The 16,103-nt window shown below is 47.4% G+C and overlaps 2 protein-coding genes across 2 annotated transcripts; both read left to right on the top strand.

Moving 5' to 3' along the window:
- The first annotated feature begins 11,197 nt into the window (after positions 1-11,197).
- On the top strand, positions 11,198-12,948 carry LOC147960150 (uncharacterized). The gene is made up of 2 exons (XM_087533181.1): positions 11,198-11,610; positions 12,840-12,948. Exons 1-2 carry the CDS (start codon positions 11,198-11,200, stop codon positions 12,946-12,948), a joined length of 522 nt encoding a protein of 173 aa, XP_087389307.1.
- Positions 12,949-14,478: 1,530 nt separating this feature from the next.
- LOC125525253 (uncharacterized) lies at positions 14,479-15,895 on the top strand. Its single transcript, XM_048690256.2, has one exon. It carries the CDS (start codon positions 14,592-14,594, stop codon positions 15,681-15,683), a length of 1,092 nt encoding a protein of 363 aa, XP_048546213.1. The 5' UTR covers positions 14,479-14,591; the 3' UTR covers positions 15,684-15,895.
- The last annotated feature ends 208 nt before the right edge of the window (positions 15,896-16,103 follow it).

The raw sequence follows: 16,103 nt of genomic DNA on the forward strand, positions 1-16,103 counted from the left end.
GCCCAGAGATACCTCTCTGACAATCGGAGTGACAAATCCTAATCTTGAAATACGCCAACCCAACATTTACCTTTGGAGACACCTGTAGAGCTCCTTTATAATCACCCAGTTACGTTGTGATGTTTGGTAGCACACAAAGTGTTCCTCCGGAAAACGGGAGTTGCATAATCTCATAGTCATAGGAACATGTATAAGTCATGAAGAAAGCAATAGCAACATACTAAACGATCGGGTGCTAAGCTAATGGAATGGGTCATGTCAATCACATCATTCACCTAATAATGTGATCCCGTTGATCAAATGACAACACATGTCTATGGTTAGGAAACATAACCATCTTTGATTAACGAGCTAGTCAAGTAGAGGCATACTAGTGATGTTTAGTTTGTCTATGTATTCACACAAGTATTATGTTTCCGGATAATACAATTCTAGCATGAATAATAAACATTTATCATGATATAAGGAAATAAAATAATAACATTATTATTGCCTCTAGGGCATATTTCCTTCAATGATCGGGTGTGATAACCTCTACGTCCATCTACAACGGGTGCAAGCCAGTTTTGCACACGCAGAATGCTCAGGTTAAACTTGACGAGCCTAGCATATGCAGATATGGCCTCGGAACACTGAGACCGAAAGGTCGAGCGTGAATCATATAGTAGATATGATCAACATATTGATGTTCACCATTGAAAACTACTCCATTTCACGTGATGATCGGTTATGGTTTAGTTGATTTGGATAACGTGATCACTTAGAAGATTAGAGGGATGTCTTTCTAAGTGGGAGTTCTTAAGTAATATGATTAATTGAACTTAAATTTATCATGAACTTTGTCCTGGTAGTATTAGCATATCTATGTTGTAGATAAATAGCTCGCGATATTGCTCCCCGTTTAATTTTTATATGTTCCTAGAGAAAACTAAGTTGAAAAATGTTACTAGCAATGATGCGGACTGGATCCGTGATCTGAGGATTATCCTCATTGCTGCACAGAAGAATTATGTCCTTGATGCACCGCTAGGTGACAGACCTATTGCAGGAGTAGATGCAGACGTTCTGAACGTTTGGCTAGCTCAATATGATGACTACTTGATAGTTTAGTGCACCATGATTAACGGCTTAGAATCGGGACTTCAAAGACGTTTTGAACGTCATGGAACATATGAGATGTTCCAGGAGTTGAAGTTAATATTTCAAGCAAATACCCGAGTTGAGAGATATGAAGTCTCCAACAAATTCTATAGCTAAAATATGGAGGAGAATAGCTCAAGGAGTGAGTATGTGCTCAGATTGTCTGGGTACTACAATCGCTTGAATCAAGTGGGAGTTAATCTTCCAGATAAAATAGTGATTGACAGAATTCTCTAGTCACCATCACCAAGTTAGTAGAACATCGTGATGAACTATAATATGCATGGGATAACGGAAACGATTCCCAAGCTCTTCGTGATGCTGAAATCGACGAAGGTAGAAATCAAGAAAAGCATCAAGTGTTGATGGTAAACAAAACCACTAGTTTCAACTAAAGGGACAAAGGGAAGAAAGGGGAACTTCAAGAAGAACGGCAAGCCAGTTGCTGCTCAAGTGAAAAACCCAAGTCTGGACCTAAGCCTGAAAGTGAGTGCTTCTACTGCAAAGGGACTGGTCACTGGAAGCGGAACTACCCCAAGTAATTGGCGGATAAGAAGGGTGGCAAAGTGAACATAGGTATATTTGATATACATGTTATTGATGTGTACTTTACTAGTGTTTATAGCAACCCCTCAGTATTTGATACTAGTTCAGTTGCTAAGAATAGTAACTCGAAACGGGAGTTGCAAAATGAACAGAGACTAGTTAAGGGTGAAGTGACGATGTGTATTGGAAGTGGTTCCAAGATTGATATGATCATCATCGCACACTCCCTATACTTTCGGGATTAGTGTTGAACCTAAAATAAATGTTATTTAGTGTTTGCGTTGAGCATGAATATGATTGGATCATGTTTATTGCAATACGGTTATTCATGTAAACTAGAGAATAATTGTTGTTCTGTTTACATGAATAAAACCTTCTATGGTCATACACCCAATGAAAATGGTTTGTTGGATCTCGATCATAGTGATACACATATTCATAATATTGAAGCCAAAAGATGCAAAGTTAATAATGATAGTGCAACTTATTTGTGGCAATGTCGTTTAGGTCATATTGGTGTAAAGCGCATGAAGAAAATCCATGCTGATGGGCTTTTGGAATCACTTGATTATGAATCAGTTGATGCTTGCGAACCATGCCTCATGGGCAAGATGACTAAGACTCCGTTCTCCAGAACAATGGAGCGAGCAACTGACTTATTGGAAATAATACATACTGATGTATGCGGTCCGATGAGTGTTAAGGCTCACGACAAGTATCGTTATTTTTTGACCTTCACAGATGATTTGAAAGGATATGGGTATATCTACTTAATGAAACACAAGTCTGAAACATTTGAAAAGTTTAAAGAATTTCAGAGTGAAGTGGAGAATCATCGTAACAAGAAAATAAAAGTTTCTACGATATGATTGCAGAGGTAAAATATTTGAGTTAAGAGTTTGGCCTTCAGTTAAAACAATGTGAAATAGTTTCACTACTCACGCCACCTAGAACACCACAGTGTAATGGTGTGTCCGAACGTCATAACCGTACTTTATTAGATATGGTGCGATCTATGATGTCTCTTACCGATCTACCACTATCATTTTGGGGTTATGCATTAGAGACAGCTGCATTCACGTTAAATAGGGCACCATCTAAATCCGTTGAGACGACACCATATGAGAATCCTAAGCTGTCGTTTCTTAAAGTTTGAGGTTGCAATGCTTATGTGAAAAAGTTTCAACCTGATAAGCTCTAACCCAAATCAGAGAAGTGCGTCTTCATAGGATACCCAAAAGAAAATGTTGGGTACACCTTCTATCACAGATCTGAAGGCAATATATTCGTTGCTTTGAATGGATCCTTTCTAGAAAAGGAGTTTTTCTCGAAAGAAGTGAGTGGGAGGAAAGTAGAACTTGATGAGGTAACTATACTGCTCCCTTATTGGAAAGTAGTTCATCACAGAAATCTGTTCATGTGACTACTACACCAATTAGTGAGGAAGCTAATGATGATGATCATGTAACTTCAGATCAAGTTACTACGGAACCTCGTAGGTAAACCAGAGTGAGATTCGCACCAGAGTGGTATGGTAATCCTGTTCTAGAGGTCATGTTACTTGACCATGACGAGCCTATGAACTATGAGGAAGCGATGATGAGCCTAGATCCCGCGAAATGGCTTGAGGCCATGAAATCTGAGATGAGATCCATGTATGAGAACAATGTATGGACTTTGATTGACTTGCCCAATGATCGACGAGCCATTGAGATTAAATGGATCTTCAAGAGGAAGATGTACGCTGATAGTAGTGTTACTATCTACAAATCTAGAATTGTCGCAAAAAGGTTTTCGACAAGTTCAAGGTGTTGACTACGATGAGAGTTTCTCACTCGTATCTATGCTTAAGTCTGTCCGAATCATGTTAGCAATTGCCGCATTTTATGAAATCTGGCAAATGGATAAACAAAACTGCATTCCTTAATGAATTTATTAAAGAAGAGTTGTATATGATGCAACCAGAAGGTTTTGTCAATCCTAAAGGTACTAACAAAATATGCAAGCTCCAGTGATCCATCTATGGACTGGTGCAAGCATCTCGGAGTTGGAATATACGCTTTGATAAGTTGATCAAAGCATATAGTTTTATACAGACTTGCGGTGAAGTCTGTATTTACAAGAAAGTGAGTGGGAGCACTACAGCATTTCTGATAAGTATATGTGAAAGACATATTGTTGATCGGAGATAATGTAGAATTATTCTGCAAAGCATAAAGGAATGTTTGAAAGGATTTTTTCAAAGAAAGACCTCAGTGAAGCTGCTTACATATTGAGCATCAAGATCTATAGAGATAGATCAAGACGCTTGATAAGTTTTTCAATGAGTACATACCTTGACAAGATTTTGAAGTAGTTCAAAATGGAACAGTCAAAGAAGGAGTTCTTGCCTGTGTTACAAAGGTGTGAAGTTGAGTAAGACTCAAAACCCGACCACGACAGAAGATAGAGAGAGAATGAAAGTCATTCCCTATGCCTCAGCCATAGGTTCTATAAAGTATGCCATGCTGTGTACCAGACCTATTGTATACCCTGCCCTGAGTTTGGCAAGGGAGTACAATAGTGATCTAGGAGTAGATCACTGGACATTGGTCAAAATTATCCTTAGTGGAATAAGGATATGTTTCTCGATTATGGAGGTGACAAAAGGTTCGTCGTAAAGGGTTACGTCGATGCAAGTTTTGACACTGATCCAGATGACTCTAAGTCTCAATCTGGATACATATTGAAAGTGGGAGCAATTAGCTAGAGTAGCTCCATGCAGAGCATTGTTGACATAGAAATTTGCAAAATACTTACGGATCTGAATGTGGCAGACCCGTTGACTAAACTTCTCTCACAGGAAAAACATGATCACACCTCAGTACTCTTTGGGTGTTAATCACATAGTGATGTGAACTAGATTATTGACTCTAGTAAACCCTTTGGGTGTTGGTCACATGTCGATGTGAACTATGGGTGTTACTCACATGGTGATGTGAACTATTGATGTTAAATCACATGGCGATGTGAACTAGAATACTAGATTATTGACTCTAGTGCAAGTGGGAGACTGAAGGAAATATGCCCTAGAGGCAATAAGAAAGTTATTATTTATTTCCCTTATATCATGATAAATGTTTATTATTCATGCTAGAATTGTATTAATCGAAAACATAATACATGTGTGAATACATAGACAAACAGATGTCACTAGTATGCCTCTATTTGACTAGCTCGTTGATCAAAGATGGTTATGTTTCCTAACCATAGACATGAGTTGTCATTTGATTAACAGGATCACATAATTAGGAGAATGATGTGATTGACTTGACCCATTCCGTTAGCTTAGCACTTGATCGTTTAGTTTGTTGCTATTGCTTTCTTCATGACTTATACATGTTCCTATGACTATGAGATTATGCAACTCCCGTTTACTGGAGGAACACTTTGTGTGCCACCAAACGTCACAACATAACTGGGTGATTATAAAGGTGCTCTACAAGTGTCTCCAAAGGTACTTGTTGGGTTGGCGTATTTCGAGATTAGGATTTGTCACTCCGATTGTCGGAGAGGTATCTCTGGGCCCACTCGGTAATGCACATCACTATAAGCCTTGCAAGCATTGCAACTAATGAGTTAGTTGCGGGATGATGTATTACGGAATGAGTAAAGAGACTTGCCGGTAATGAGATTGAACTAGGTATTGAGATACCGACGATCGAATCTCGGGCAAGTAACATACCGATGACAAAGGGAACAACGTATGTTGTTATGCGGTCTGACCGATGAAGATCTTCGTAGAATATGTAGGAGCCAATATGGGCATCCAGGTCCCGCTATTGGTTATTGACCAGAGAGGTGTCTCGGTCATGTCTACATAGTTCTCGAACCCGTAGGGTCCGCACGCTTAACGTTCGTTGACGATATAGTACTATATGAGTTATGTATGTTGATGACCGAATGTTGTTCGGAGTCCGGGATGAGATCACGGACATGACGAGGAACTCCAGAATGGTCCGGAGACAAAGTTTGATATATGGGATAGTAGTGTTTGATCTCCGGAAGGGTTCCGGAATTCACCGGAAGGGGTTCCGGATGTTTCCCGAAATGTTTGGGCACGAGAACACTTTATCTGGGCCAAAGGGGAAAGCCCACGAGGCTTTTGGAAAGTGCAAAAGGAAGTTTTGCGGAGACGAGAGGCTAGACGCCAGGAACCCTGGCGTCTAGGGGGTAGACGCCGGGAACCCTGGCGTCTAGCCCTGGAGTCCGAGAAGGACTCTTGCCTTTCGGGTGAAACCGACTTTGAGGAGGCTTTTACTCCAAGTTTCGACCCCAGAGCTCAACATATAAATAGAGGGGTAGGGCTAGCACCAAAAACACATCAAGAAACACCAAGCCATGTGCCGGCAACCCCGTCCCCTGTACTTTATCCTCCGTCATAGTTTTCGTAGTGCTTAGGCGAAGCCCTGCGGAGATTGTTCTTCACCAACACCGTCACCACGCCGTCGTGCTGCCGAAACTCATCTACTACTTCGCCCCTCTTGTTGGATCGAGAAGGCGAGGACGTCACCGAGCCGAACGTGTGCAGAACTCAGAGGTGCCGTGCTTTCGGTACTTGGATCGGTCGGACGTGAAAACAGACGACTACATCAACCACGTTGATATAACGCTTCCGCGAATGGTCTACGAGGGTACGTAGACAACACTCTCCCCTCTCGTTGCTATGCATCACCATGATCTTGCGTGTGCGTAGGATTTTTTTTGAAATTACTACGTTCCCCAACAGGCACCGCACACGGCTAAACAATCAACTTGTGTGTTCTAGGGTTCCCCCTCCCCACGTATATAAAGGAGGGAGGGGGAGGCCGGCCAGCCCTCTTTAGGCGCGCCAAGGGGGGAGGAGTCCTCCTCCTAGTAGGAGTAGGACTCCCCCTTTCCTAGTCCCACTAGGAATAGAAGGAAGAGGGAGAAGGAGAAAGGAAAGGGGGGCCAGCCCCCTCACCCAATTCGGATTGGGATTGGGGGGGCGCCCCCTCCTAGGCTGCCTTCTCTTCTCTCCCACTAAGGCCCATTAAGGCCCATATACTCACCGAGGGGTTCCGGTAACCCCCCCGGTACTCCGGTAAATGCCCGAACTCACCCGGAATCATTCCGATGTCCAAACATAGCCTTCCAATATATCGATCTTTATGTCTCGACCATTCCGAGACTCCTCATCATGTCCGTGATCATATCCGGGACCCCGAACTACCTTCGGTACATCAAAAACCATAAACTCATAATACCGATCGTCACCGAACGTTAAGCGTGCGGACCCTACGGGGTTTCGAGAACTATGTAGACATGACCGAGACTCATCTCCGGTCAATAACCAATAGCGGAACCTGGATACACATATTGGTACATATTCTACGAAGATCTTTATCGGTCAATCCGCATAACAACATACGTTGTTCCCTTTGTCATCGGTATGTTACTTGCCCGAGATTCGATCGTCGGTATCTCAATACCTAGTTCAATCTCGTTACCGGCAAGTCTCTTTACTCGTTCCGTAATGCAACATCCCGTAACTAACTCATTAGTCACATTTCTTGCAAGGCTTATAGTGATGTGCATTACCGAGAGGGCCCAGAGATATCTCTCCGACAACGGAGTGACAAATTCTAATCTCGATCTATGCCAACTCAACAAACACCATTGGAGACACCTGTAGAGCATATTTATAGTCACCAGTTACGTTGTGATGTTTGATAGCACACTAAGTGTTCCTCCGATATTCGGGAGTTGCATAATCTCATAGTCATAGGAACATGTATAAGTTATGGAGAAAGCAATAGCAGTAAACTAAATAATCAAAGTGCTAAGCTAACGGATGGGTCAAGTCAATCACATCATTCTATAATGATGTGATCCCGTTCATCAAATGACAACTCTTTGTCCATGGCTAGGAAACATAACCATCTTTGATTAACGGCTAGTCAAGTAGAGGCATACTAGTGACACTTTGTTTGTCTATGTATTCACACATGTACTAAGTTTCCGGTTAATACAATTCTAGCATGAATAATAAACATTTATCACGATATAAGGAAATATAAATAACAACTTTATTATTGCCTCTAGGGCATATTTCCTTCACCACTGCCCTGCAGAACTTGTAGAAACACTCAATGGTCGTGGACTCGGCCATGCGCCCATAGTCGTCGAGTGAATCACCGGGAGCTCCGTATGCAAGGATCCTCATAGTTGTCGTGCACTTCTAGATTGAGGTGAATCCAAGTTTGTTGGTGCAATCCCTCTTGCACTTGAAGTAGCTGCCGAACTCCCGGATGGAATTCACAATCTAGAGGAAAAGCTCTCGGCACATCCGATAACGGCGCCAAAACACTTTGTCACCGTGCAGTGGAGCGTCGGCGAAGTAGTCGGAGTAGAGAATGCAATAGCCTTCCAGACGATGTCGGTTCTTTGCTTTCAGCCGCCCTGGCGCCGAGCCACCTCGTCGTGGCTTTTCATTGCTCGCGAGCAGGCCGACATCGGCTTCCTCCTCCAGCAGCGCCGCGAGCACCTCCTCGTTGTTCGAGTCCATCACCGAGCAGATACAAATCGATGAACACCTGGTGGCCGTGGTGGGCGCACAACTACCGGTGTACCACCCTTCGCGGCCGGAGCGCCGGAAAACTCGCCCAGATGGTGGTGGAGAGGTTGCTGCGGCGAAACCTTCTCTCTTTTCCGGCGGGGAATGGCCTATCTAGCGGTGTTGGGCGATGGGCGGCGCCGGGATCGGCACGGTGGTGGCCGAGCGCGCGGGGGTGGGGGCGAATTAGGACGATTGCCTTGACTTTTCGCCTGACTGTGTGGTCCAGGCATGTTTTCCCCTTTTGCCATAGCCCTCGAGCGCCCCCCAGTGCGCTGGGTTCGGCCTGCGATCGCCGGGCCCAAAAACAGGCTGAGCCAGCAAATTTCGGCGTCTTGGGGTGCGTCTGGGGCCTTTTTCGGTGCTGGCGCTAAAAAAGTTGCCCTAGGGGGCCTGTTGGTGACGCGGCTGAGATGCTCTTAGTCATGTACATGGCTACCCAAACACAAAAATCAACCCACGCGTGTAACCAACAGGTAGAAAACTTTTGCGTGCAGCCACCCGCCTCTGCCTCCGTCGGGCCGCCACACGATTTTGGCTGCCACCCTCGTCGCCGACACCGCCGTTGTTCCTCCTCCTGGCCCCAACCACGCCGCTTCTCCTCTGACCTATCCCACCGCTCTGGACAACCGCAGGTGCCCTTTTGGCTACCCGATTTAAGCTCCTCCTCCACGCCGCCATCCGGAGGATTTTGGTCGCGAGTTGCCCTCAGCCAACTGTAATGGAGCTCATCGGCATGCAATAGGTCGTCGACACGGACTGGTAGTTGTCGTGCGGCTGCTACTACCTCGCAACGTCGCCACTGAGCCGCACACTGCTTTGCTGCATCGGTCGTCGTGGATGGTGCGACGACGACATTTTTTTCAAGACCTTCACTTGGTGGCAGCTATGAGTCCCTTCCCAACGTCCACGTAGCCGATTCGTCCCGACACGGCTACCACATAGTTTCCACGCGCAGCCAGCCGGTGTGTTCCTCCTCGCACTCTAGATGTTTTGACGAATTGTGTGCAAGGTAATTTTTTGTTTTCTTTCATTTTCGTTGTGAACAAATGAGTAGATGGTAATTCAAACTATTACATTGTAGATGAGTTCATGTGATTCGTGTTCTTCGTGGGATGATTCCTCGTCCGAAGAGAAATATAACATGACCGAAGAGGATGTCGTTGCTTTGGTCTTGGTGATGCACAAGAACAAGAGGCCGACGCATGGTAGTTTCGTTTACGGACGTGAGGTAATTCGGAGGATAGGCAAGAGGCTCCAACGTATTTAGAGCAATCTTTTCGCCGCCGGTTTAGGGTGTCTTTAGATTTACTCCATCACATTGCCAATTGTATGAAGTAACATGATCGGTACTAGGAGAAGATGAATTGCACTGGCAAGCTTGGACATAGCACCATCCAGAAGGTGACAGCCGCATTGCACGTGATGGCATATGATGGTTCGTCTAATTTCATTGATGATAACTTGGAAGTGGGAGAGAGCACCTCAATCTTTTATGCAAAGCAATTTGTAGGCGGTGGTTTGAGCTGTTCGGGCCAGAGTATTTGAGAGCCTCCAATGCTTAGGACATGGCATGGCTTTTGGAGATGAACACAGCTCGTAGATTTCCAGGTATGCTTGGCTCCATCGATTGCATGTATTGGAAGTGGAAGAACTGTCCTGCAAATTGGCATGGACAATTCAAAGGACCCAAGGACGCCACCATCATTCTTGAGGCCGTGGCCAATAAGGAGACATGAATTTTGCATTCTTAATTTGGGATGCCTGGTTCTTGCAATGACATCAATGTGGTCCAGCGGTCACCTCTCTTTGCCAAGTTGGCTAATGAAGAACCACCACTGGTGAAGTTCCAAGAAAATGGTTGCGCCTACAAAAAAGGCTACTACCTTGCGGATGGGACATATCCAAAGTGGCCTTCTTTTGGGAAGCCAATTTTAAGTCCCCAAGGTACGAATGAACTCTACTTTCATAATGCTCAAGGCCATTAGGAAAGATGTGGAGAGGGCTTTTGAGATTTTGCAAACCCATTTTGCTATTGTGTGAGGATCGGCTAGGTTTTGGGATCAAGAGATCATTTGGTACATCACAACGATGTGCGTGATCATGCAACATGATCATTGAGAGTGAGCATGACAAAAATTAGGATTACACCTTATATGAGTTCATGGGGGAACTCGGGCAGCCGCGTAGAAGGGAAGACCGAGGTTTTGTCGAGGCGTGCCCTAGAGATTCGAGAAGCCGATGCGCAAGGAGATTTTCAAAAGGATATCATGGATGAGTGGTGGAAGTGGCATGGGGAACAACATCCCGAGTTTCATCTTCCTGTGCGTTGAATAATTTGTGTGATGTGTGATGAACAATTTGATGTTATGGATTGACGAACAATTTGTGTGAGATGTGATGAGCAATTTATGTTTATAGTGTTTGTGATTTATTTGAGATGAGTTTGATACAATATGTATGCAATTGTCATGCCTAATATAGGGTATCCGTCGAAGCAAGATGGTGCCCTATTTTGTATCACTTGTTAGAGCATCTCCAACAGTAGCTGTAAAAAACGCGTGCACGCGATACACGTGGGTTTTAGCGCACGCGGAGCGGTTTTGCGCACTCCATCGAGCGCGGGATATTCAGGCGCACGGGAAAAGATCACGCGCGCACGCGAAAAAGTGGCCGGGTGCGCGCTAGTTTTGGCGCACGGCGTCCGGCGCGCTTTATAAATCCAGCGCCCTGCACACGCCCTCCCACCGCTCTGTGCCTTGCCATACGCCCTCTGCCGCTCTCTTCCCTCTCTTTCTCGCCTCGCCGCCGCTACGCCGCCAGGGAAGTTTGGGTAACCGCGGCGTCCGCGTGCGCCCCTCTGGCGCCTTATCCATCGAGATACAGTCCGGCAAGATGCGCCTTGGCCTCGGCACTTTCGACACCGCCCACGAGGCCGCCCGCGCATATGACGCGGTGGTGTGGCGCCTCCGACGGCCTCATAGGGAGATGAACTTTCCCGAGATGACGACGCGGGAGCGGGCGCAGGAGCTCGCGCCTCCCCCGCGGCTTGTCACCGACGAGGACCATCGCGACAACCGGAGGCCGGAGCGCCGCCTCGGCATCACTGAGATGAACGAGGAGGCCATGGCGGTGTGGCGCCAACGCTTCCCGGATGACGTCGTCAACGAGCGTGAATTCTACGCGCAAAGGAGGGCGAAGAGCGCGGAGCGAGCCACCTATCGTGAGGACAGGCGTACGCGGAAGGCGGCCGCGCTCTTCAACATCGAGCTTGGAGAAGCGTCGACCCGGGACTCCAACGATGACCGGTATATTAACGTCTTCATTACGACGTGGAGGAGGGCATCACCGAGTCGGAGTCGGAGTCGGAGTAGTAGTAGGAGGAGGACGATGAGTAGTTGAACTATGCTAACTATCTACTCCCTCCGTCCGGAAATAGTTATCATCAAAATAGATGAAAATGGATGTATCTAGAACTAAAATACATCTAGATACATCCATTTCAATGACAAGTATTTCCGGACGGAGGGAGTATGTTTTAACTATCTTGTTGAACTATCTATGTATGGTTTTTTTATCTACCTATGCTATGAACTATCTATGTTGAACTATCTTGTTTTTGCGTACGCATGTGTATCACGTGCTGTATTTTACTGCTTTTGCTCGAGCGGTGCGTGTGTATAATTTTTGCACCGGCCGCTGGAGCCAACGCTCTGCGGCGAGTAAAAAGTTGCTATTTCCGGTGCTGTAAACTTATTTAGCGCGCCGCGCGGTTGCGCGCGTGTTGGAGATGCTCTTAGAGCAGAAATGTTGCAGGAATCATAAAATGCATGTTCTTGCTATGTAAAACAACTTTTTATATGCCCAAGATACATCACAAAGACGCTGCGCGTATCTGAAATTCACCCTAAATTCCTCTCATCATCCCACCCACAAAGAGAAGAATTGTCTATTTCGCGAAAAAAGAAGAATTGTCTGGATCTCATGCTTAGCTTTTTTTTAGAGCCAGGCTAATCCCCTTTCCATTATCGAAATAACAGAAATACAACCGAGTTCCAAGGAAAGACAAACAGGGAAAGGGAAAAAGCGAGCTCTAGCACTCCAGGGAAACCCGCTGTAGTCGCTCGCAATCGAAACGACCACCACGGGGCGAAAACCCTGGAGCACTAGCAACTCACCGCAAAAGTAACAAATGTCTCACAACCCACACCACAGCCTACGGAGAGGCAGAAACAGATACCAGTACTAGGAAGACAAGGATAACATAACGAAGAGCCTAACACCAATCGCGACCAGCTTCAAGAAAATGAGCTTCAAAAGGAGGGGTCTGCTGCCAAGAGTCATCCCTGGGTGGTCCCCGTGTATGCAGACGCACAAAGGCTCATCATCTTCTTAGCGTTCATCCTCAGAAGTGCTGCGCCCTGCTCCAGCTCCGTTCGTTCTTCGCCTTTCAATAAACCTGCCCAGTAGGAAATATGCGCACAAGCATTGAAAACAATCTTAAAAGGAGATGACAGTTTCTTGAATTCAAATGTAGCTTGATTCCTGCGGTTCCAAATGGCCCAGCAGATGGCCGCAAGCTCCACAGTAAAGTGTTTCTCTCCATGGGGAAGAAAAGCATAACACCAAGAGTAAAACTGACATAGGTTGTTGGGGCACAAATCAGTACCCAGCACTGCACCAACTGTGCGCCAGGCGACCCTAGCGACGGGGCATAGAAAAAATAGATGCAGGTAAGTCTCCCTGCATTTGCAGAATGAGCAACAAGGGTTGCCAGCCCAGTTTCGACGTTTCATCACATCCCCAATGAGAACAGCGTCCTGGAACAGTTGCCATAGGAAAATTTGTATTTTGACAGGTAACTTGGCCCTCCAAATCCACCTATAGTCACAACCAGCAAGATCTTTTTCCAGATAAGAGTAAACTGACTTGGTAGTGAATCTTCCTTTGGGACCAAAACTCCATTCAACGCCGTCGCCCTCATCAGAATTTATAATGTTATCAACAGCCCCCTGCACCCCCTCTAGCTGGCGGGTTAGATCCGCATTCAGCCTGCGTCTGAACATGCCCCCACCAGCCCAGGATTTAAAATGGGCTATAGTATCATTCAGAGAGTTAGCAACACTAAAAAGATCTGCATATAGATCACAAAGAGGAGGGTGGGAACCAATAGGGTCCAGCCACACACGAGCTATGTTGCCAGATTTGATCACTACCTATGCTAAGCTATCTATGTTTTAACTATCTTGTTGAGCTATCTATGTATCTTTTTTTATCTACCTATGCTATGAACTATCTATGTTGAACTATGTTGTTTTTCGGTACGTGTGTGTATCGCGCGTTGTATTTTAGTGCTTTTGCTCGAGCAGTGTGTGCGCATAATTTTTTGCACCGGCCGCTGGAGCCAGCGCTTGGGGCGCGCAAAAGGTTGCTATTTCCGGCGCTGTAAACTTATTTAGCGCGTCGCGTGGTAGCGCACCTGTTGAAGATGCTCTTAGAGCATAAATATTGTAGCAACAAATGCATTTTCTTGCAATGTAAAACAACATTTTATATGCCCAAGATACATCACGAAGATGCTGTCCGTATCTGAAATTCACCCTAAATTCCTCTCAACATCCCACAAACAGAAGAATTGTCTGGATCTCCTGCTAAGTTAGTTCTTCAGGCTAGGTGACCCTGATACACGAGCACCGGTCATGGCCGTACTGAACGGAAACCAATCTCAAAGATGTCGCGTTAATTGTGCCAAGTAGAAGCCGGATTCACCTTCCTTTAATCGGAAGCCCACAGGGATCGGAACGGTTTGCTACCCAAGCTGAGCATCACCTTCCTTTAATCGGAAGCCCACCGCCACCGGGATCGAAACGGTTTGCTACCCAAGCAAGCGTCACCTTCCATTTTTTTGGTTAATCACGGCCCAACCCTTTAATCCGCGGCTGACGTGGGATTCAAGTGAAACTTTCCGCGACTAATGGCAGATTACGGCGAGCAGCCTGCAGGCTACATCGTCATTTGTTTAGAGCTAATGCAAGATTACGGGGCTTAATAATAGGCCTAGTGCCTACTGCCTAGCACTCTAGGGGCCACCGCGTGGGGGAGGCGGACGAGTCCACGTCCGGCTCCGGCGCACAGAAACCTGCCTTTTTTCCATCTACATATACACCAGGCGCCTCGCCGGAGAGCTGCAACGAGCCAACGGGATCGGATCAGATCGGAGGAGCAGAGGAAGAAGCTCGTAGCAATAGCATCGTACGCAGTACGCACCGCCACCCAGCCAGCCACAGCCATGACGCGCGCCAAGGTCGAGATGAGGCTCGTCGAGAGCGCGCGCGGGCGCGCCGCCACGTGCGGCAGGAGGACCAAGGGGCTCCAGAACAAGGCCAGGGAGCTCGCCACGCTGTGCGCCGTCCCGGTCGCGCTCGTCTGCCTCGCCGCCGGCGCCGGGGCCCCGCCGCTCGTGTGGGAGTCGGAGGAGGGCGTCCTCGAGAGGTACCGCCGCGCCGTCCCGCCGGAGGCCCGCGCGCAGCACACGCACCGGGGCTACCTTGAGGCGGAGCTGGGCAAGGAGCGGGCCAAGCTCGCCAGGGTGCGCCACGGCTGCCCCGCCGCGCTCGCGGACTGGGACCCGGCGCTCAACGACGTGACGCTGGACCAGGCGCGGGAGCTGCTCGAGGCGATCGACGCCGCGCTGCGGGCCGCGGGAGACAGGATGGAGGCTCTGGGCGTACCCGCCGACGGCGGCCACGGCCGGATCGACGAGCAGATCGCGCCGGATGCTTCTGACGACGCCGTCATGCCGCAGCAGCTCGCGCAAGGTGGCGGCGTGCCGTGCACCGGAAGCAACCCCGTGGACCTGGACATGGACGCCGCCGGCTTCGAGTTGCAGATGGTGCCGTGGCACGGCGGGAACAACGACGGCCTACTCGGGGAAGATCGCTTCCAGATGCAACCAGGGTGCGGCTTCCAGTGCATCGGCGGCGGCAACTACTCGGGCGCCGTCGACGAGACGCTCGCGCTAGGCTCCGGCAATGCTGGTTACGACTGGACTGATCTGACCATGTGGCACACCGGCGAGTTGCGCGATGCAGTCCTGCCACTTGGGAACTACCCTGCCTTCGCCGACTGTACTCCGGCGCCTGAGTACTCCGCCCAGGTCGTCGCCGGCGGGGACTACATGAAGACACTGCCAACTGGATACGGGTACCCCATGGCCATGGGCGTCGGCAACAACTTCACTCTGGGAAGCAACTACACGGCGCGTTGGCAGGTCGAGGAGTCCCATCGCTCCGGCACAAGCACAATGTCAGCTGCACCATCGCCTCAGTGTTCGGATCCCGGGACACGGAGCTCCAGCCAAGTCTTCCATTATCTCCACTAGACTAGTATTGTTGTCACGGAAGGTTTTAGGTCGAAGAGGGAGAAAAGCTTTATGTTAACAGGGAAAATGCAGTGATAGAGACTCGTGGTTCGTTATTTGGTAGCTAGAATATGTTGATACTCACGCATTTGAAGTTAAGAATTTCGCAGATTTACATCATCTGTTTGTAGAGTAATTTTTTTGCAATTTTTTACGCGGATTACACCGTTCAACAGTTTTTCATCGGGATTACCCATTTGGTGTAAGTTGTCATGTTTTACCATTCTGTTCGTTTTGAACTTTTGTCATGTACGTGAACACGTCAACACGACTACGTAGAAGCATGCAAGGCGAAACGCAGCCGCCACCCAACCGTAACTGCCTAGGTCCCCGCAAGACCTAATACCTCTGGCGATTAGGGTTTCGAGCGAAACTTGCCGA

This window comes from Triticum urartu, chromosome 7A (genome assembly GCF_056163025.1).
Source record: "Triticum urartu cultivar PI428250 chromosome 7A, HENAU_Tu73, whole genome shotgun sequence".
Lineage (NCBI taxonomy): Eukaryota > Viridiplantae > Streptophyta > Magnoliopsida > Poales > Poaceae > Triticum > Triticum urartu.

Bases quoted from the DNA above. Each gene is read 5' to 3' on its own strand.
- LOC147960150 (XM_087533181.1), top strand. From the start codon at position 11,198: ATGCGCCTTGGCCTCGGCACTTTCGACACCGCCCACGAGGCCGCCCGC. The intron at 11,611-12,839 runs GTATATTAACGT...ATTCAAATGTAG, and splicing joins CGGGACTCCAACGATGACCG to CTTGATTCCTGCGGTTCCAA.
- LOC125525253 (XM_048690256.2), top strand. From the start codon at position 14,592: ATGACGCGCGCCAAGGTCGAGATGAGGCTCGTCGAGAGCGCGCGCGGG.